Raw genomic sequence first — 21,693 nt, forward strand, 5'->3', positions numbered from 1 at the left:
GGTCCACAAGCAGGGGTGCGAGGCAGCAAGCTGGGGTGGATCCCGGCCTGCGGACATGCCCTGAGCTTCATGTCTGCTGAGCTCAGCATCCTGGGGGGGGGGGGGTCCCACCCAGAGAGGCTCGGAAGAAAAGGTATTCAGAAAGCTGCACCCTTTTCATAAAAAGCTCCTGAAAAGCACTCGGGGAGGCTTATCTTTTTCAAATTTATTCAGAACTATTTCAGCAGCGGCAGAAAACTAAGTAGCTCAGTGTAGGCGTTCGGAGAGTTAAAGCAAGTGCCCTCTATCCCCTGTCTGGTTCCTGAATGAACCGGTTCTGGAAGGAGTCAGAATGGGGTGGGGGGTGGAGCTGTCAGGTAGGACGGACAGCTGTCTGCTCTGGGCCTGAGGGCGTCTTCCTGCTGGACCTTTAACCTGGTCTGGATTTTCTCAGCAGAGGAAGGCCCGCTTAGTTACATTACAGAGAGGAGGCTGGGGTGAGGCCGCCTTCTGAGAGTCTAACCAGTACCAGGGGTGTGAGTCCTCAGTCAGGGGAACTGGGTCTCGGACTTCAAAAGTCACAAGTGGTTTTCCTTCGTTGCCAGCTCAGCCTTTAAGGTGAGAATTTTTACACTAGATGCTATATTTTAAAAGTTAATGTTTAATTTTTTTTTTTTTAACAAAGGAGACCTCTTGATTTTGTTGTTTGTTGTCTGCCAGTATGAGAGCAGATAATTAACCAAGAGTCCAGGGAGCCCTTTGGAGAATGGGCGGATTGGTTCTCCATTCCAAGCTGACCACGAATGATGGAGCAGCGGGCATTGCTAGCAGCATGGAAAGTCCGTGTTCTCAATCATCTCAAAAAGTTATGATTTAAAGAATTAAAAAGGAAAACTTCTTTTACATAAAGAGAACGTCTTAGAGCTGAATGTTCCTTTTTAGAACGTGAGCAGTAACCCATAGGAACACGCAGAAACAATACACTCTCACTAAAGGTGGTTCTTACGGTCTGTCCTTGTGCCCTCACAGCCTTCCTAGAGTTGCGGAAGTGAGGGCCTATTCCAGGGGCTATCCTGTTGTGCCTAGACCATCCTGAAAAAGGATATAGTTGGCAGGAAGATGCTAGCGTTTCCACTGCCAGGACCAAACCCACTCACTGCTGCCAGGAAGCGAGGACAAGTTTTAGGAAGGATCTCCTCTGAATTCTCACTCCCACTCCTTGAAAGACACCAGGGTTGCCTGAACTTAAATAAAATCAGCCATCAGTTCGGCTGCAGGCTTACACTGAGCCCAAGGACCAGGGGTGCTGGTTTCGGGCACTGCCTCACCTCGCCCATGGAGAGTGCCTTCCCCTCCCGAGACGCCTGGGGTGCAGGTGCACGGCCTGCTCCTGTGGCACTGGAGGTGGGCCCTGCGTACACCCTCCGCTCCAGGGAGGAGGCGGTACAGGGCCAGCAGGAGCTGGTACCCTGGACAGAGAGTGCATGCTGCTGGCCCCCTGGGTTGGGAGGCGTAGGTGAGAGCCAGTGCACTTCCCATTAGCTCATCACTTCAAGTTCACTGAAGTGTGTCAATAGTGGGGTTGCTTTCATGGTTCCTTAATAGACTTCTCCACACTTGGGGGCGTGGATATGTCAAAGCAGGGATGGGCAGATGAAACTAGCCAATGCCACAGATAACTCAAGGACCCGGCTTCAGAGCTGCCCAGTGAGAAAGCCTGGCTTACCTGTTTGGAGATTCCTCTGTTCTGTGAAGGCCAGGGAAGCTGTGGCTCCAGAAAGACGACCAGAACTCCGACCTGGGAAAATGTCCCTGTTTCACGTAGTTTTAGGCCAGCAGTCTGCACGCTGTCAAGATGCTCTTAGGTAGAAAGCTCACGACCTCTGTTTGCCTTGCAAGGGGCTGCTTCCCTATCGGGGCTGCTTGAAGTTCTAAAGAATGATGTGACCATTTATCATGACTCTTTCCTCCACGACTGAACCACACGCCTTCAGAATTTCATTGCCCGAATGTTACCTCTTCATTTGCTTCTGTACCAGGAAGCGAAATAGACGAATTCTTTCAGGGCATAAAGATTACGAGTGAGTCACTACCTTTAAAAAGAGGCATTCTTGAGATTTTTGTTTTGCCCCCTAGATGGCACATCACAAGTGTAAGTTAAAGGCATTGTCGTCTATTATGGTTAAAGCACATAAAACCCCATCCCTTTATCGGAATAATATGGACAATAATGCAAATGATTCAAGCCAAAAAAATAGAAGGAGAGAGAGAGAGAGAGAACACTTACCCAAATTAACCAGGCCATCGGGTCATGATGAGTCAGTAGCCTGTCTGATTCCAGTGACAGTGTCCTCACACAGTGTAACGAGGTCCCCTCATCTGGAAGATAAAAGTAAGCCCCAACCATGAGTGTCAAGGCAATGTTGGAGATACAATGATGTTTTTCTACATTTTTATCTAGCTCTCAAAGGGAACTGTGTTTTGTGATAGCTGATGGGACAACGTGTCAATATTCACCAAGTAAAAACTAAAGATCCCTCAAGTGTCCAAAATGTCTCAGACGCACCGTTTCTAACCGTTCCCGGTGCCGAAAGTTGGTCAGCATCACTTGCTTGGTCCTGATCTCTTCAACGTCCCCTTTCTCTCGGAGGGCAAGACTGAGACTCGACATTCCTGTGCTCTGCCCTCTGCACACATAGCGGCAGCCAAGGAATCATATTTTACAGGGTTTGGAGGGCGGCCGTGGCTCCAGTGCCATCCAGATGCCAAGCAGTCCTGACCTCACCCAGTCCCGAACGTTAAGTAGGATGGTTGTTCTGTTTCATTGGGACATTGAAGTCAGAGAGTGAGGGATACGGGTTTTGCTATAAATACGTGCCACGAGTGTGGTACACGCACACATATAAGCACAGGAAGACACATGCAACGCCAAAGCCAAATTCACTTTCTCCTCTTCTGCTCGTTCACTTCAAGCTGGGTTCGAGGTTCTTGTCCCTCCTGACAGCTGCTCCCATGGAGACAGCTGGGGCTGCTCAGCTGGCTGCTTGTTCTCAGGCAGGGTTGGCGGCCTCTGCAGCTGTTCCCGGCCCAGCCCCTCACCTGAACCACAGGGCTTGGCAGGTGCACGGGCTCCGGGTTGAAGTCAGAGAGCCCTGCTTTCTGCCAGGCCGGCCGGCTGGCTGGCCACCTGTTCTCATGCGCAGAGTTCTCCCTCCCACTTTAACTCACTTCAGCTTCTCCTGCTGACTCCCCTGGCTTGCCTCTCCCATTTTTTTCAGTATCTGTGTGCCTCAGTGGTCTTTTTCCCCCTCCTTTTTTTTTTTTTTCACCTTCATTTTTCTTTCCTCAGCGGCTCCTGTGAGCTCCTCCACCCCTGTTCCATTGTCTCATCCACATAGTGAGTATCACTGTCTTCATCCATCTCTCCACAGGTTGCTTTTCCACCAGCCACAGTGGGTCTGCCTCGCGTTATCCCCCCATGATAATTCACCTCTGCTGGTGGAAAGCAGCGCAGGGTTTTAGAGAAGGAAATGAGAAGAGAAATAGGCACAGGGCCGCTCAGATTCACGGGAGGCAGCTGTCCCCGCAGGAGGAGGCACGTGGACGGCATTGCTCTGGACAGAAAGCCCCACCGGCAGGCTCTCCAAGGCTGTCGCAGCCCCAGCCCTGCCCTCTGGATTCTTACAGGGCTGATTATTCAGAGAAGCCAAAGGAATTTGCCAAGAAAAAATGTCTATGCTGCAGGGTCATAAGAAATGGTTGGGGCTCTGTGTTTTCACCCTTCATTTTAATTGGCACAGTTGGATCCAGACGTTGAAATTAGACCGCGAGGCCTGGAGGTTTTGCTTTCTCCATAAATGCATACGTTTCTCGTAAATATTTGTGGGAAAAGAAACAGCGTCTGCTTGCCGATGTGCCTGGCAGTAGGCACTTTGGCAAATTATTTAACCCTTTGCGAGGGAGCCTGGTTTTTCTTCTCTGTAAAACAGGAGAAGCGGTCATCCTCCTCCCCAAATAATAAGAAACCTAGCGTTTATCAAGCTGTTTGTCCCCCAGGGAGCAGTACCTAAGCCTAGCAGTGATGTCACCTGGCCAGTCTCAGGCTTTGTCACCCTGCCTGAGCCTCCCTTGTTTATCTTATTTCCTCTGGCTGCCCCATCCTTTTGTTTGCCTGAGTCCTTGGGGGTAGAGAAACCCCAAGCTCCCTACTATTTGGAGTTACGAACCCAGCTCTCTTGGGGAAAAGAGCAAAGCGAGACAGCAGCTGAGCAGGACCCAGGGTTCCGTGCCAGCCTGTGCTCGGAACAGCAGACGGTGCCACAGGCGGGACCACCCCACTGGCCGCATCCCCTTGGTGCGTCAGAAGCCCTGCACCTTGGGCTTCTGGAAGGTCACCCAAACCCCAAGCGCAGAGCCCTTTGTGGCATCAGTATGACTTGGAAACAGACCCACCACCCCATGCAGTGCCTTCCAGGCAGTGGCCTGGAGCAGCAGGAGCTCAGGCTTGGGTCCAGGTTCGAATCCCAGCTCTGCTACTTCCGTGTACAATACAGCTCCATGACCTTGAATGTCACCCCACCGCCCCAAACCTCAGATTGCTTATCTCTCAAAGAAAGGATAGTGTCTACCTACCTTGTAGGTATTTGTGAAAATTAAAGATTAGGTATGAAAAACACAAAACACAGTGCCCAGCATGTAGTAACTGGAATTCATACTTAGAATAAATGAGAGTTATGGCATTTCTTGCTGCCTGACAGTAATTTGTTAGCAAAATCCCTGATAATCTCTTTAAAATATTTACATTCATGCTGATAAGTTAAGGAAAGATAGAAATGAGCAAATACCTCCTTCTCCATCTCTTTCTTTTCTTTATAATGATGTCTTAATATACATATACACATATATGTATAGACATGTATGTATATATATTTATTTATAAATTTAATTTATCTTTTATCTCTCTCTTTCACCTTTCTGTGCCCTTGCCATCCTTTATGTTTCCATAGCAACCTGGCCTCTTCCTGCTCTCACCACCACAGAGCCATCCAGTGAGTACAGAGCTCAGCCACCCTGGGCAGACGGCTGCAGGTGGCAGGACCGACTCCTGGGTCCCAGGGCTGCCCCTGGCTCCCCACCCACGAGTGTTGTGCTTGCACGAAGGCGCCCCGCCTGGTGTGATTCCCTAAGCATGCTCTCTGCCGGCCAAGAGGGCAGACCCAGCATGAGCAAAAGACCTGGGGCGATTATTTAAAGGAAACTCTTTGCCTGAGGAGACTTTTCCAAATTTACCCACAAGTTAAAAACAGAAAAGGATTAGAGGAATGCTGAGAAGCCCAAAGAAGAGCATCTCTTCCCAGCTTTTGTTTTCCCTCCTGTCTGAAGTACACACACACACAGGCAGGCGCACACACACACACACACACACACACACACGCACACACAAATACACATGCTAAAATAGAAGCAGCTGAAGACTGAGAACAAGAGAAGGAATTGGAGGAACTGGCTGCCCCCAGGAAAGACAAAGAGTAAGGAAGGAGGGAGTCACTGCTCCCTGAGGACCTGCCCTCCTTTGTCTTCCCCAGAGCCAGAGCGAGGAAGTGTGTGCCCCGAGGCTTCTCCCCTCGAAGGCCGCCTCCTTCCTTCCTTCTAGAAGAAATGATGGCTCAGAAAAGCATAGGAAGGCTCTCTCAAGTGTGTGTGCTGAGAGTCCAGATGAAAGTTCTGGAATTCAACCGTTGATGAGTCAGGGCCAGGCTGGACCCTCTTTTCCATCGTGGAAGACATTACATGTCATCACAGCCTGTAACACGTTCCATGCTAGTCTTTATAATTCACTAATGAAGTGAGCTTGTGTGTCAAGCGGGGCGTCGATGGATGGGGTGTCCACAGCTGTGTGCATTTAGATTTTATCGTATTTCTGAGAGCACAGGAGAAATGACGTGCATGCCATTCAGAGCAGTCAGAGCAGAAGGCAGAAAGCAGGAATGCGAAGTGTAGCTCCCGCTTCACTCCCTGGGCCAAGGTTTGTGATGCATAATTGAACAGAGAAGAGTTTCTTCGTGTTGCGTGAAATGGTTCTTTTTTTCTCCTGCAGAATGTAGCTAAGGGTCTGCTTTCTTGGTGTTCTGTGTGTGTGTGTGTGTGCTGCAGTGAATTTTAATTGCTGATGCTTTTGAGGTTTCATTCTGTCAGCAGAGCACAGCAGGCGGCAGTGAACTGTGCTCCCGTGGGTTTAATTCAGGTGATGGGTTTCTTTGCATTTGGGAAAGGAGTGAAACTAACAGCCCCCTTTCTTCTGCTAACAGCGATGCTCCTGTCCTTTGCAGCTCGGGTGCAGAGCATGTGCCGGGCGTGGCAGGGAAAGACTACACAATGCAGTTTGCACAACTCGGGTCATATTTAAGGTGTCTCACTGTTGGATCGGTCTTCACTGGAAGTAAAACGCAATCTTGGATCCAGATTTCTCCTTAAGGAGAAATGAGGTGTTTCTCCCCTGACATATGTTTAATTTTTAAACATCAGACATTTCTGCTCACAGATAAAATGCTTAGTGGCGACATCCAAAGGGAAGAAAGTTTGAGTCTTTTTGATTTGCAACCCTTTGACTGCCGACCCAAATTGTAGGTCCCAGTGGATACTGGGATAAAGGAAAGATGGTCACGATTGGGCAGCAGCCTGCATTTAGCAGGAACATATTTCTCAGCTGTAAGGTAGAATGTAGCAGATGTGAATTGCAGCGGAACTAACAGTGGAGTAGCTCAAAAGCATCCAAAAATCCATCGATCATCAGTCAATAAGGGTGAATAGAAATAGTGTCTCCTGTTTTGGCTAGTGTGTGTGTGTGTGTTTTGATCCATTCGTAATTATGCATGAATGGAGAATCCTAAGTAAAATCAAAGGACAATCTGCTCAGTTGTCCAAGATCCCTGCAGGGCACCCTTGGCTGGAATGTTCCAGGCCCTGTGCGGTGTCAGACAGTAAGAAGTGAACGCTCAATCAGCTCACAGCGTCAAGGGTCCACGTGCCTCGATCAGAGCATTTCTCTCGAATTATTTGTAAACAGTGATGTGCTTTGGGCAGAAAGATTTCTTCACCTGCCCTCTTTGCCCTACTTTTCTCTTAGCTTCAACTGGTAAGAGCCAAAACACCCCTTGGCCTGTGACCGTTTAGGTGGGAAACCCAAAATGCCATTGACGAGGCAGAGTCATTCAGTTAACAGATCAGATGTAAATATAACATAGGACAAAAAGGAATATAGGGGAATCCAAATAAGAAAACTGGTTTTTTGTTGTGAAAATCAAATGTGTGTCTTATCCATTCAGCCACAAGTCTAAAGAGACAACTTTAAACTTAAACCAAAGATGCCCGAGCACGTGTTTAACGTCACACTCTTAGTTCATTGGGCCAGGGGCTCAGTCTCTGGTGCTCAGTGTTGACAGAGCCATTGTCTCAACCACCAGGAGGAAACCTATTCCCTTTCTGCACTGGCCTCTTTTTATTAAATTTCATTAGAATATTTATTATACTGCTTCCTGGTTACTTTTTAAATTTTTTATTGAAGTATAGTTGCTGTACAACATTGTAGAAGTTACAGGTGTGCAATATAGTGAATCAGTTTGAAAGGTTATACTCCCTTTATACTTATTTTAAAATATTGGCTATATTACTTATAATTTATTTTGTACCTAATAGTTTGTAGCTGTTAATCCCCTACCCCTATATTGCCCTCCCCCTTCTCTCTCCCCACTAGTAACTGTTATGCTACGTGAAATAAGTCAGACAGAGAAAGACCGATATGGTAGGCACCACTTCCATGTGGAATCTAAAAAACACAGCAAACTAAGGAGTATAACCAAATGAAGCCAGCTCACAGACATAGAGAAGAAACTCGTGGCTTCTTTGCATCTTGGTTGGGGTGTCTCATGGGGGCCCCTAGGATAACGTGGGTGGGGATGACTAGAGAAGTTGAGAGGAAGTCCTTGGCTGCCTTCTCTAGCCTGCATCCACTGAACCTCCTTCAGCCCATGTCCCAAAAGAAACGTGAAATGACTTTTCCTAACGTCATGTGATATTTTGTTCTTACAGGACACTCAGTCTGCGCCTTAAAAGTCATGGGACTGACCCTTCCTGACCAGGTTCCGTTTCATTACCCTTGCTTCCCAAGGATGCCGAGAACGTTTCTTGAATCTGTGAAGAATAACCTGCCTTTTTTTCTCCTTCAGCAGTCCCCCGGGATTGACTTTGGCACCTCGGTCCTGACAGAGACACCTCCCCATTTTCAAAACAAGCTGACATGCTCCTCGATGTGGTATTAATATGCAGTGTTGCCGCTGTATCTAATGCTTACTTGGTGTCGTTAACCAAATGCTCTTTATGATTTATAATTCTTCTATTTCCGGGCAGTTTGACCGCCCTCCCAATGTTTCCTATATATGCTGCTAATTTGATTTAATTTCTCCTTTTATTTAGTCTGTGATTTTGTTGTTGATTTTTTCTCCCTGCCCATTGTTTACATCAGTTTTTAATTTTTTTGTATTTTCCATGTGATCTCCTCCACTTTCCTTTCAACCAATCATGTGCGTGCGTATCATGTGACTTTGTCATGTGGCTTGCATGGTGGTGATGATGTCGTCCACGCTGGTGAACAGAAGGTAAAGCTCTTTGTTCTGATTAGTGAAATAAATCTGGGACCACAGCCTTGCGCGTAGGGCCCACTCATTTCTTCCTGTTTCAGATTTCCTAAGCGAAGCCATTTGAGAGATTTCCTCTTGTTCTCAATGCACATCCAGAATTCATCATCCTTCACAGCCCTGACATGACAATCTGATACCATGACAGGCTTCAGTTTAATATTTTGCTCCACGAAATCTGGCCGTACAAACTGCTATCCATAGTAAAATCACTTTAGCTACAGCAGTTTGCACACTTGAATTTTTCCCAGATAGTTCATCAGAATTGATGCCCAGAAAGCAATGTTGCAAATGAGCTTTATAGGACTGTTGCTTAACTTTGGCCAGGAGTTCTAAAAACCACAGTTGCTCTAAAATGCCACAGCTCCATGAAAACCTAACCTTGAACACACCACCAAGAGAAATGTGTCGATACCAAAGGTTGTGTTTGCTTGAAACCAAAAAGAGTGTTTCATAAAATTCATGCAGATTGAGAACTTTCTGAAATGAGAGATCTGAGAATTTGGAATGAGACCAGTTTGGCCGTGATGGCCGAGGCATCACTTTCAAGTGGGCCTCCCCCCTGGACAGGAGGGAAGAAAGATCAAAGCAAAACTCACCTGACAGTTACCGTGACTGGGTATCTCCCCGTGATCGAGAAGCACACGATTGACCCTTGCGGCAAAGGAAATGAAATTACAGCCTAATGAAGCACACAGGAGTGACAAAATAATTAGTTAATACTGTGACTGTCACAACCTTGGGAAACATTTCTCACTTCTGTAAAGAGAAAAGGCAGCCTCTGCTCACAGCTTTCCCCGGTAAAATCAGACACCCGTTCAAACCTGCCCTGGGAGTCACGGGCGTTCCGTTCTCTCCTCGCTGGAAAATTTTTGCTTATTTCACAACCTGAGACACGCACGGGCCGCACTGATCACGGAAGCGAAACTAACCGCAGTAACCCCGCAGGGCGCCCGTGCATGCGGGGGTCCCCGGCGACCTCGCTCCTCTGAGAGCTGATTGGGCGACATCCACACGTACAAAACCATCCGCCGCTCGCCTCGCATGTGCTCCGTCCCTGGTCCGCGCGCGTCCGTGCTCCCCACGTGCGTGAGCCCTGTATGTGCCGCCCTCACCCTCCACGTTGACTGCCTCTGAGGACGTCCCCTCTCCCGGCATGGCTACCCTGCCCCTAAGTTAGTCCCATTTACAACCAGACTCCTGAACACCGTTTTCGACGGGAAGCATCCTCGTTTCCAAAAAGGAGATGTTTACCGTTTCTATGAAGGGAGTGGGGGGTGATGTCCCCAAAGCAGGGAACCTCTGTTGTGTTAACCTCCCTTAAAAAATTATCTTCATCTGTGAGTGTTAGGGCAGAGGAAAGAACCCCGGGCCCGAGCCGACGATTGTCTGTAACTCCAAATTCCACCCAAAGCATGTGATTCTATTATTTCCCTGAGGGAGACAGGCGCCTTTCAGAAGCTGAAGTGACTGCTCAGAGGCTGATGTTCTGGGGGTAAGGCTTGGACCTTCTCCCTGAAATCGGAGGTGTGAGCAGATGTTAGGTTGAGACTCGTTAGTTTCTTCTTTAAACCCGAGTTTGGTTATTTCTGTGCAGTGCCGTGATTCAGAATGAAGCCCGAGGCGGAAGCTAATTCACACTTCTGGGAAAAGGTCTCTTCCAGACAGTAAGCAAGAAATGTTTGAAGATGTTTCCCCAGGGTTTCCCTGGAAACACACCTTAGCCGTGATCTTGGCCATCAGTAAAAAAAAATGTGGCCAGTACTGAAAAATCACGGAGAGCCTGTGGCATTCCAAAGTATGGTCACCCTCCTCCATCAAACCACCCCTCTCCTGCTGTTTGCAGGGGACAGGCAGAGGACTGTCACTCAGATGTGCAGCAAGCAGCAGGAAATGGTCTTTAATAATAAAGTCGAAGGGAATGGGGAAGCTGGAGCAAATGAAATTTACAAGGAAGACAAACAAAGCTTAAGGAAGGTTTCTCTGGTTGTCAGGAAGGTTTCCAGGGGAGTTGGGCCTGGAGGGGGGTTTTTCAATCAAGCAGTGGGTCGGTTGTATACCCACATTTGATGAATCCAGTGTTCCGTGTCCACTCCCCCTGTCCCCCCGCAAATTGCCTAGGATGCATTTAACATGTGCTGGGTGTTCCATGCACCCTCAGTTTCTGTCCATGGTGTTCACTGAACCAGAAGGAGAAGGGAGGTGAACAGAGACATTGAGCACCAAACCAGGACCACTTGGGTCCTGAGCCCACAGAGCTCTGCTCACAGGGATTCACGACAGGGACAACTCAGGCACCTGGCCCAGGGGCACAGGAGTGGGTTTGCTGGACAAGAAAATTTGAGCCCCTCCACCAATGCCAAAGTTCATTTTCTAAATATCACAACATTGCGTCACTGCTGGGTCAGTTCCTCCAATGACTCCGTCAGCTACCGAGGACTCTGCATAAATGGGACCCCCTCGACCCCAGCATGTGTGTGATGAGATGCCCCTGCATGCCCCCCCATGTCAGTGTGCTGCATGTCTGAGCATGGACCCCTCCCCTCCACCGTTTATAATGATCTTTTTTCTTTAGCTACTGACACTGACTCGTACTAGGAAATGCTGATTCTGCTGAACTAAACTCTTTAACACCCACTCTTCCTTCTTAGATTGAAAACATCACTAACCACCCCTTCCACCCACTCTTTTATTTTTTTACAGCTGTGTGTCTGGATTGCCACGGTCTCGGGCAGGTCGACATAGACTTTGCACTGGGGGTTCTGCTCTAATTGCCTTTATTCCGAAGGATGTCCTGCCCTGGTGGTGACCAGGCTAGGGAGCTAGCATGAAGGGGCCAAGTCAGTGATGTGTACCAGCCCAAATCCCCTGGACAGGGGTCGGGAGCCTCCAAAAGCACCCATTTCCCTCAGGTTTACCAATACGGGAGCTGAAACGTCCCAGGAGCCTCCTACTTCTGAATAATGAATCTGACATTCATGAAGTAGTGTTGGAGGTGTGCCTGAGCCCCTCCTGTGGCCTGGGAGGCAGGAGCCCAATTATAATTGTTGGTGATAGCAGTTATTTTTGTCCTAACTTCCTCAGCCTGGATCAGCCCCATAACCACAAACTATACCTTTGTGGTCACAGTGTCTTTTTAGGATGATGAAACAAAGATAATTGATCAATTAATCTGTTGATGTTTTCATGACACCCACAAGAAGGGAATTGGTATTTTTGTGGTCCGGTCTGTCAGAGTTCATTTGTTGCTGTTTCATTTGTACTCAGAACTGCCATGCCTCCCCCTCCACCTCCCATCACAGACTCACATTCATAATTCCTGATGAGAAAAGTGATGCTGGAAAGAGTGTGTGGACTGGATGCCTCCGTGAGCTTGGTCTCGGAGAGTGAAGCATCCTCTCTCCATAGAAGCGAGGAACCTGGCTGTGCCCATACCTGCCCGTTCTGTATCCCAGAGTTCCCCGGAGCCAGGGACCAGGGTGGCAAAGAGTCAGGTCACACTAGCACAGCAGATCCTTAACAATAAAGAGAAAAGAGCTCGGGAGAAAAAGAACACTTTACTCCATACGCCTGATTTGGGGGAGACAAAAACAGACACTAGAGACAAATTGCTGCCAGTCCATGTACTGTGGGCTGCTTTTTTGGGAAAACCACCTCAGAATAGAATAGCCAGGTCAGCTGCCAAAGGCGCATCAGGGAGATTCTGAGAGTCCAGGAGTGTGTGCTGCATAGATCACGTTCGTTCGTTTGATGTCTAGGGCTGAGAGATTGATCTCAGGAAGGAGAATTAATGGATTAATAACTAAATTCTTATTCCCTGAGGTCATTTGCTGATCCTCTGAGGACCAGTCAAACTTCTCACCTCTTGACGTAATTTTGAATGTTTCTGGATTGGAAAAATCAAATAGGCTTCATATTAGAACAACTAAATCTTACCTTTGGACTTTTTTGAACAAATAAGAAAAAGAGCATACACAAGATTCAAATTGCTTGCGAGAAATAATAAACAGGAACAGGCGTTAGGATAAACAAAAGGAAAAGTATCTTTAATGCCAGAAAATCCTATTAGAGATTCTATGAAGGCTGTACATCCATCATTGGCTTCCACTCAGATGCCTGAAACTCTGTGTGGGTCCTGATGGGAGAGAAACCAAAGTGTGTGAAGACAAAACCCAGGTCTGGCCCGTCTGAGGAAGGCCCATTGGCCCCTCAGCATTTCAATCAGAACATGCAACGCTTGGTACTTGGGCTTTTTGAGTGAGAAGCAGAATAGTGTTTTCCTTCCAAGATGCGCAGCTGCTGTCCAAACACCCTGGGCTTGCTGGAATTTTTGTTGTGGAATCCAAGCCATCCAGCACTCATTTTCTGATCCCAGGGCTTCTGCTGACGAGGGAAAAGACATGAAACTGACTCCGATTTTAGGGCTCAGTAGCACAATAATTATAAAGAAGAACCTGCAATCTGCATGGCCAGAAATACGCATTTCAATTACGGTTTCTAAGGGGAACTTACAGGACCTGTCTATGATGGTTTTGACTGTATGTGGTCTCTCTGGTACAGTCTTCTTCTTTTTTTTTTTTTTTTTTTCCCTTGCATACACGATTTACATTCTTCTGGAAGATACCAGAACTGCCCGCTATTTCATATCTGTTATTGACAAGATTTATTTTTACAAATACCGCTGTTTTAGTCTTTACATAAAATATTTGGGGGGAAAATTTGACTCATAGCTGACGTTAAACTCAGAGGGTATAATTAACCCCAGGGGTTTTCTTGGAGCAACCTGCCGATTGCTGCTAAATCGCAAACCAACATTTACAAATAATTACAATATTGGTTTTGCTGAAATTACCCATAATGATTTCAATCAGAGCAGCCATCTCAGAACAGAGTGCACATGGGGACCCTCTAAATAATTTCCTCCCCTAATGTGTTCAATAAAGCAGCCAGTCCCCTGAATGCCAGGCCCATTTCTTTTGGCGTCAGCCCCTCCCTCCTCAGGCATGACTGGAACATTCTTTTTGCAGAGAGAGCTTAGGATATCGTTTCTTTAACCCCATTGGCTGCGGTAAACATTTGAATGTGAATAAGACAAATGATTAAACAAGGATTGTTCTTTCCACATCTTTATGTACTTATAGCAAGTTACATAGTCATGAAGTTGGTCAGAATCTCTGTGATGTTAGTTGAATGCAATCTTCCTTTAGAAATCGTCATAGGGAGGGCTAGGTTTTTGCATGAGGGCCCCACCATTTTCGAAAGAATAGATCATAACTAAAGCTTTCCATTTGGTAAACAAAACCTTGTCTTAATTACCTTGGAAACTCTTGACATTTCATGGCCTACCTGGTACCTAATAGGTACTGAATATACATTTGTTAAATAAATTATATTTAAAGCACTGTACATGATATGATTTTTATAAAGCGCTCTAAATTCTATGAGAAAGTAATCCATATCAGAGTTGCATGGTAGTCACTTGGATAAAATGATAGCAAATTATAGTATTGTGATTCTTGGGAATGGTGGAACTGTGTTCTGTGGTCTAATTTTTAGTGGTTTCTCTGTGATTCCCACTGTATTTTTTCTGAAACAAATCCAAAGATAAGAGAATCCCATTATCGGGGCTGTTGGTTTCCACGGGGATTCCTTGGCGAGATTTTTGTCCGTATGTCTTTGAAGACCCTTTGGGTCTCTTTTCAAAGACAGGCCTTTTTGAGATAAATTTTTAAAGATTATTTAAAAAAACAAAAAAGAAAAGGGGGGCAACTCTGTGCCTGAGAGATATGGAATTGTTGATCCTGGGGTGCAGCTCCCTAAAATGGGCTCAGCGCCCTGTATTTGCTGTTTTGTCCTTTACAGTGTCATGAAAATAGCCAGGGTGTCCTCGATGGTTCATCCTAGCATAGTGGCTGTCATGGTGTCACGGTGATGTCAGAGCAAGAAGCCCTAGGGAGTATCTGGCATTTTGCAAATGTGGAGACTGAGGCAGTGACCTGGCCAAGGCCACAGATGCTCTGGGCCCCACTATGGCATCCTTAGCATTTAGTTCTAAAGGGATCTTCACAAACATCAGAGAGACTGCCTCTTCTCAATAGACGCTCCCCCCAAAGCAGAGTTCAGTGTTTCATGGCATTGATGCAGCCTTTGAAACCCATACTGCTCAAATCTGAGAGGAAATAGTAAGGAAGGTGCAGGGCAGAGTGGCCAGCAAAATAATCTCCATTTCCCTTCCCAGGAAGCCTTGGAGGAAAGACTAGATCCTTGCCTGGTGAGTGCGTTGGAAGAGCCATTGAAGCCTCTTCCTTCCCTCCTCCTTAAGGCAAAGTGACCATTAATTACAGAATCAATGTTGCAGGTCTGAATAGAGAAATTTATAATGATTAACATAAGTCTTCATTCAGCCCAGGGTCACCAACATCCCGTTTCGCCTGGGACTACGGCTTTTTCCAGGATAAAGGACTCGCAGTGCCAACGCCTGGAAAGTCCCAGGCTAACAGGATGAGGTGGGCACCCTAATTCAGTGAGAGAATAGAGTCTTTAAAGTTCTTCTGTGTCTCCTCTTCCCTTGTTCAGCATTGGTGAATTGACTCAGACATCCTTCCGTCCTGTAAAAAATACTCCCCTGTGAGTTCCCTTTTAGCACTGGATATTTCTGATGGTATAAGACAAAACTGAATTATTGTCCAAGCCTCAGAATGATCCAAAAGAATGTGAAAAGCATTCACACCTTGACATTATTGAAACCAAATCTCTAAGTATTTTCCCCTGAATAATTAGTGCTAGTTGCTAGGCAGTGGCGTGAAAACAGGACAAATCTTTGCCTGGTGCTCATTTATGTTCTTATTTTCATTTTTCTTTTTCCTGAATTACCGATTGAAGAAAAAGGAATAATAAGGGCATCTTTTTCCAAATACATCATCCCTCAGACGTTAAGATCGCCCGTCCTTTCTGTTGGCACTTTCACGTGTCCCCATTACTTGTACAAGTGCACACAGATCACCTTGCGAGCTTGTTAACTGAACTTTCAGGTGGTGTGCGTGCTGCTGGCCCAGGCTGAGTAGCAGGGCTCGCCTGAGCTTTGTCTGTCTGGTTCTTTGTCTCAAAGAGGAAATAAGCATGCTTGGCCATTGAGGTCCCCAGAGTAGCTGAGAAAGGAGGATGTGCTGGCCTGACTTGGCCAGCAGCTTTCTCATAAATGGCCAAAGGTACACTTGTGAGTGGTGAGGTCCGAAGCCCGGTGACAAGCCTTCCCTGGCACTTCTGTCCCTTGTCTGTGATTCTATCTTCCAGAGAACAAACCAGGACCGCCCAGCCAGAAGCTCACTGTCTTATAGGCTCGCCAGATCTGTCCGAGGTCATGAAATGGATGCAGCGATGATTCCCACAGGAAGTGCAGGGTTCCCGAGTGTCTTAAATCTTCACTTTAACCTTTTATAACAGACGGTTTCTCATCTCATTGCTTTTGACATATACTAATGACCTAGTTTCTCTTAAAGTAAATCAGCATCTTACTGCAGATCCATCCCAACCCTGGTAGTTTGTCACATACAAGTTCATCTTTCTTCTTGACCTTGGGTTCACAGTGCTACTGCGAAAAAAGAGAAACATCGACTTTTTTTTTTTCTGTTGAGAAATGCTGAAGACTTATTCCCCCCTCTCTCCTCTCACAAATAGAAAGACTTTAATGATCGTCCCATTAATACAAGGTACCAAGGATTACCACTCAGGCTGTTGACCCCATAAATGCAGGATACTTACAGGACACTTGCTGTGACAAATCGCACTTTATTTAATCATGATTGGAAGCTTTTTTTTTTTTTTTTGATGAACCTAAGTCATAAAATTTAATTCGTGCAAAGCTGATCACAAGAATGCAGCATCATTCCACCTCCGTTAGGGACCAGACACCCCTGGGAGGAATCATATATCCAGGGGAAAAAACTGGGCTGCTTTGAAAATTTATTTTATGGATGTAAGTTTTCTCCTTAAATGATTACATTTTCCCATATTTCAGGCTGTTCCTTGAAATGTTTCAGGTTCATAAAAGTTAAGTCTGCAGTTGTAAGCACAGCTAGGAAAAAGTGCAAGCACCAGTGAGGGACAGAAAAAAGGCTTCTCTCTAAAATGGTGAAAGGACTGGGATATAATGGGACAGTAGCTTTCCCCAAAGGCTGAGTCTGAGGCATCTAACTGGAATTCGAAGTTTCACACTTATTGCTCATTAACCATTTGAATTTTGGAGAAAGAAAGAAAAGAGTCCAGCCCCACCCCATCACTACATCCCCTTCTGATGGACTGGATTTCCATTTTGTGGACCAAAATGTCATGCACCTTAACTGGCTGTTTCAGGGGAACCCAGCGCACCTAAGCTCGAAGGGCAGATGGGAGAGGATGGAAACTCTATTAAGGTGAACCTGATCAAGCAGGATGACGGCGGCTCCCCCATCAGACACTACCTGGTCAAGTACCGAGCGGTGAGTGGCCTCCTTCTTCCATCTTCACCCGCGCCCGCATCCTTGACTCCCACATTGTTGGGGCAACAACATGCAAAGCCCGGAGGGGTCGGGGGCAGCCTGTGTCTGGATGGTGGCTCGTGGGCCCTGGTCAGGGTTTTAAATTCCAAGACAGACCTCCAGCTGTTGGGTCTTGTCCACACTGGGACTGGTTTGAAAACCACTGAAATGATTTCGGTGGTGACCACACTCATAACCATGACTGCTTTTGCTGCTGCTTGACTTTTTTCTGCAAAGTTATCCAGCCACTCCCCAGGATTTTTTGCAAATAATATACTGATAGCTAATCATCACGCTTTGATAAAGTATGTATTAGGGCCAGGTGCAGTGACCACGTGCAGTTTCTCTCTCTAAGAACCCTATGAGGTTGTTTTGATGGTTGTCACTTTACAGAGGAATTAAGTGCGGCTTGGGCAGTCCTACAACCCGACTCCTACAGCCAGGCAGCCAGGGTTTGCAGCCAGGTCTGCCCGACTGAAGAGATGGGGGTCTCAGCCCCCAGTCCTGACTGCCTCAGATCCTAAACCAGCTCCTACCCTCACCCGCACCCCGACCCCACTAATGCCCGTGAACCCCACCTGAGCTGCTGTAATCCTGCTAACAGTGAGCTTGGCCCAAAGCCTTTTCTTCCTGGCTTGCTCTCCACCCATCTAAGATTTCTTTCATTCCACCCTTCATCCCCAAACCCCAGATTGAGAATCAGGCTCTCCTTTTGGGGTTTTAGAAGGACACTTGGTCATTGCCAACCACGATCAGCTGCTGAGAGGTTTAGAGGCAGTGTCTGAGCATTGGAAATAGCCTTTTGCTGGGGTTTCCTGCCAGGAGAAAATAATGAACCAGGGAGCAAGTCTTCTTTCTTCCAATAGCTCCCAAGAATTGCCTTACTCCCTCTCTGCCTTGTGCTCAGCCCCCATTGAAGTGCTTACCTGGTTAGGCTGACTGAGAGTGGGTACCGCACAGATCCCTGAAGACACACTGCTCCTGCTTCATTGTGAGGCCAGGCATGGGAGGAGGAGCCTCAGTTGACTTCCCGAAGGCCCGGAGGCACCACTGTCTGAGAGATCCCTGTGGCTTCCTCACTGTGGAGTAGAAGGCGCGGGCCAACTGGGCAGGTGTCCCCAGCAGAACCCACTGGAAGTGGACAGTATGGTGGGGTGGGATGCCTTTGGCCACTGTCACCCTGATGTGGCCCGGACAGACGTGGCATCCCGTTCCAGCTTCAGCACTTAGCAGCATGTGACCTGAATAGGTCACCCAATCTTCCAAAATCTCCATTTCTCCATCAGTAAAATGGGGATAGCTTATCACGTTGTTGCAAAGATTAGTTAAAACATAGACAAAGAACCTGAAATGTGCCTGACACTTGGAAAATTCTATACCTGGTAACTAGTAATCACTGCTGAGATGCAGGCATGGACTGGAAACATCTCCTGTACAGGGCACCTCAGATATCAGTGTTCCAGGAGAGACATCGTGGCTGTGCCTTAAAAAGACAACTGGGGCAAAACACTGAGATAGGTTAGCGTTTGACACCCCTAACCAGCCTCAAAATCTTAACGTTTGTGAAATATTACTATTTTTATATGATATTAATTTGTATTATGTAACATAATGTTTGCTTTATAGTCTGGCTGTCTCTCTTGTAATGATATTTACCAAGGAAAGAAGACTTTCAGAGAAAGAGGAGAAAAAGCAAACAGCTGAACTTCTTTGTTTTACATTAAAACGGGGCACATACTGACATGCACACAAGCTAACTTAAGAGCGTAGCCCAGCTTCCTGGTTAGACTCGAAGGAAATGAGCATCCGCTGCTGGTGTTTCCTGGCCCTGGTCACGGCCATAGCATGAGAGACAGCACATTCTAAAGGCATCTCTGGCTGGTACAAGTCGTCTTGCTGGGAAGACAGACGGCTGGCTTTCCTGTATGTAAGTCTTCGTCCAGCCTCAACCACGGGCTGGACCACCTGCCAGGTGGCGGTGCTAGCATGTCCTGCTCTCCTGAGGAGCAGCCCGTCCTTTGGCAGACATTCATCAAGCCCTCTCGTGGGTCTGGCATCCACCTCTCAGATGGCTTGTGAAAAGGCCAAAGATTGTGAAGAGGTGAGCCGTGAAACGGTGAAACCTTCTGAAGATTTCTCAGGAAGTCTTCAAATCTCCTTCCACAGCTGTTGTGTCAGGGAAATGGGCACAAAGGACTGCTTTATAAACTCCCAGAACAAACTCATTGGTGAATGTGAAGGTTAGAAATGAAAAGAACATTCGAGAATGGAGGGGACACCTAGAACTCCAGCTGTGTGCCTGAAATGATGCCCTGGGCAGTGCCCTGCTGAGCGGAGGGTACCGTTCCTTGTGGGCACTCGGAGCACCCCAGCCTTGGACCTGATGGCAGAACTCACCCCTAGAGCCTCCAGCTCCAGTCTTAGAGACCAGGTTATACTGCATGGAGTAGAAAAATCCAGTTCAGAGCAACAGATGTGTGTTGAGCTCCCAATTATGAAAGGAAAGGTCACAGCTTTGGGCCCAGGTGCACTTGGCCCCAGCTCGACGGCCTGTGTGGCTTTGGGAGGTCACCTGACCTCTCTCTCCCTTCCCTGTCATCAGCTTATTGTAGGCATACAGTGAGAAAATGCGCAGAAAGCCTTTAGTACAGTGCCTGGCACGCAGTGGGTGCTCAAAAAAATGATAGTTTTTATTTTTAATAAAAGTGGAATCTATGCAGTGGCTCCATGTTGGGGAGATGAGTCACTCCCGAGTGTGAGCAACATTCTGAAACAGGACAAGAAACATAGCGATCTGATTACTCTGCTGGGTCATCCTTAGCATGTGTGCCTGGCATTCCAGAGTGTAGCGTGGGTCCCTGCATGCCTTCATGGTGATGGACAGGGCACTGAAGGCCAGCCACACCACACTGGCAATCTGTATTTGCAAACACGCAAGGTTTAACCTCCTGACCTGATCATTTACCTTCTGGCTTTTCAGTCTGGTTAAGAATAAAGACCACTTCCTATAGTTGGTTTTTATTCTTGTTTGGCACCAATAGTTGCTGACTCCCTTACATTCCTCCTGTCGGCTGGTCTCACCGGCTTCTGCATCTAATGCTTTCTGGGGTCTTGTATCTTTCCTGCCGATTTCTCCCAGAAGCTGTCCTCCGAGTGGAAACCAGAGATCAGGCTCCCATCTGGCAGTGACCACGTCATGCTCAAGTCCCTGGACTGGAATGCCGAGTATGAGGTCTACGTGGTGGCTGAGAACCAGCAGGGAAAGTCCAAGGCGGCTCACTTTGTGTTCAGGACCTCGGCCCAGCCCACAGCCATCCCAGGTAAGACGCCTCTGCTTCCTGTGAGTCTCCCGCTTTGAATTAATGCACCAGTGCCGCACCTCCTAATGTGCCTGAACAGCCCCTGACAACTCGCTTGCTTACGGCCATCCTCATGATTGGTTGCCCATGCGAAGCTTAGTTTTGCTTTGTACCTAGCTGTGCAGTAGGTTGAGATGGGCTGGACCCCCAGCAAGGCTTGGCCAAGCATCCTGGGCAAAGGTCCTGTGTCATTCAGCTTCGGAGGACTGATGGTAAGCCAGTCCGTGGGACCCCTCAGATGGGAAAAGCCCTGGCTCCAGCCAAGCTTTGGATGCTGATTGAGGAAGGATCCTTTCCTGAGACCTTATCTGCTATCTACCGTTTCATCCAAGGACCACATGACTTTTTAAACCCTGTCTTTCTGACCCTTGCTCACCTGCCCAACCGTGGTCCAAATCTTCTCTGTGGAGACCCCAAGAGAAGGAACAGATGGTGCCCAGTTAGTTAAAAATCCTCTCTGCCAAGGGCCTCTCAGCTGAAACAAAGATTAAATTGAGCCACTTGAAGCAGAACAAGTGGAGAAAGGAGACGCTGGAAAACCCCATCCGTGAAAGGCAGTCCCGTCTGCCGGAGGCCCTGATGGGAGCAGTTCTCCTGGGAGATGCAGATCTGTCTCTAGGGATCCAGGACCAGCTCAGGTGTGGGAATAAAGTGAGAGTTCTGCTTTGTGGCCCAGCTGCCTTGCTGCTGACTGGCAGTCTCCTCATTGACCAGATCCCTCAGAGCAGAAAGAGATCTTCATCATCCCTCTGTGCTTTTCCGGACCAACCAGATGCTAACCACAGGCAGGAGGGTGGGCATAGAACATACAGCTGAAGCCTATTGGAAGGGGCCCCATAAACTCTCTGCCGGGTCCAGGTGTGGTGGAAGGATGTTCCCGTCTCCCAGTGGCCTTGGTCTGGCCCCCATCGTGCCTGTCCCTTCTAGAATAACGCCCTGGCTCTCGGCTCAGTGGTCGCGATTGCTTCTCCCAGTGGGAGAGAGGCCAGGAAGGATGTGGGCTGCTGTGACCCAAGGCCGTGTGTGTGGAAGTGGATTGGTTGGGCAGAAACAAAATAAGATCAATGTGTGGTTCCCAGTGGTTGGCTGTGCATAAGTGTGTGTGTCTGAGACGTGGCGGGGCCCCAGGGATTTGGGGGCCATAGA

General features: G+C 47.6%; 1 protein-coding gene across 16 annotated transcripts in view; it reads left to right on the forward strand.

The window, feature by feature from the left end:
• The window catches only part of NCAM1 (neural cell adhesion molecule 1), a 297,104-nt gene that overhangs the window by 258,048 nt on the left and 17,363 nt on the right, over window positions 1-21,693 (forward strand). For 6 of the 16 annotated variants that reach the window (XM_074357203.1, XM_074357209.1, XM_074357204.1 and 3 more), the window contains 2 exons: window positions 17,025-17,149; window positions 20,331-20,508. In XM_074357203.1, coding sequence (XP_074213304.1) covers window positions 17,025-17,149; window positions 20,331-20,508 — 303 coding nt within the window. Of the gene's footprint in view, window positions 1-3,328; window positions 3,377-4,985; window positions 5,028-17,024; window positions 17,150-20,327; window positions 20,509-21,693 lie in introns of all 16 variants that reach the window. The other 10 variants (XM_074357200.1, XM_074357206.1, XM_074357208.1 and 7 more) reach the window with 3 other exon arrangements.

This window comes from Camelus bactrianus, chromosome 33 (assembly GCF_048773025.1).
Source record: "Camelus bactrianus isolate YW-2024 breed Bactrian camel chromosome 33, ASM4877302v1, whole genome shotgun sequence".
NCBI classification, from domain to species: domain Eukaryota; kingdom Metazoa; phylum Chordata; class Mammalia; order Artiodactyla; family Camelidae; genus Camelus; species Camelus bactrianus.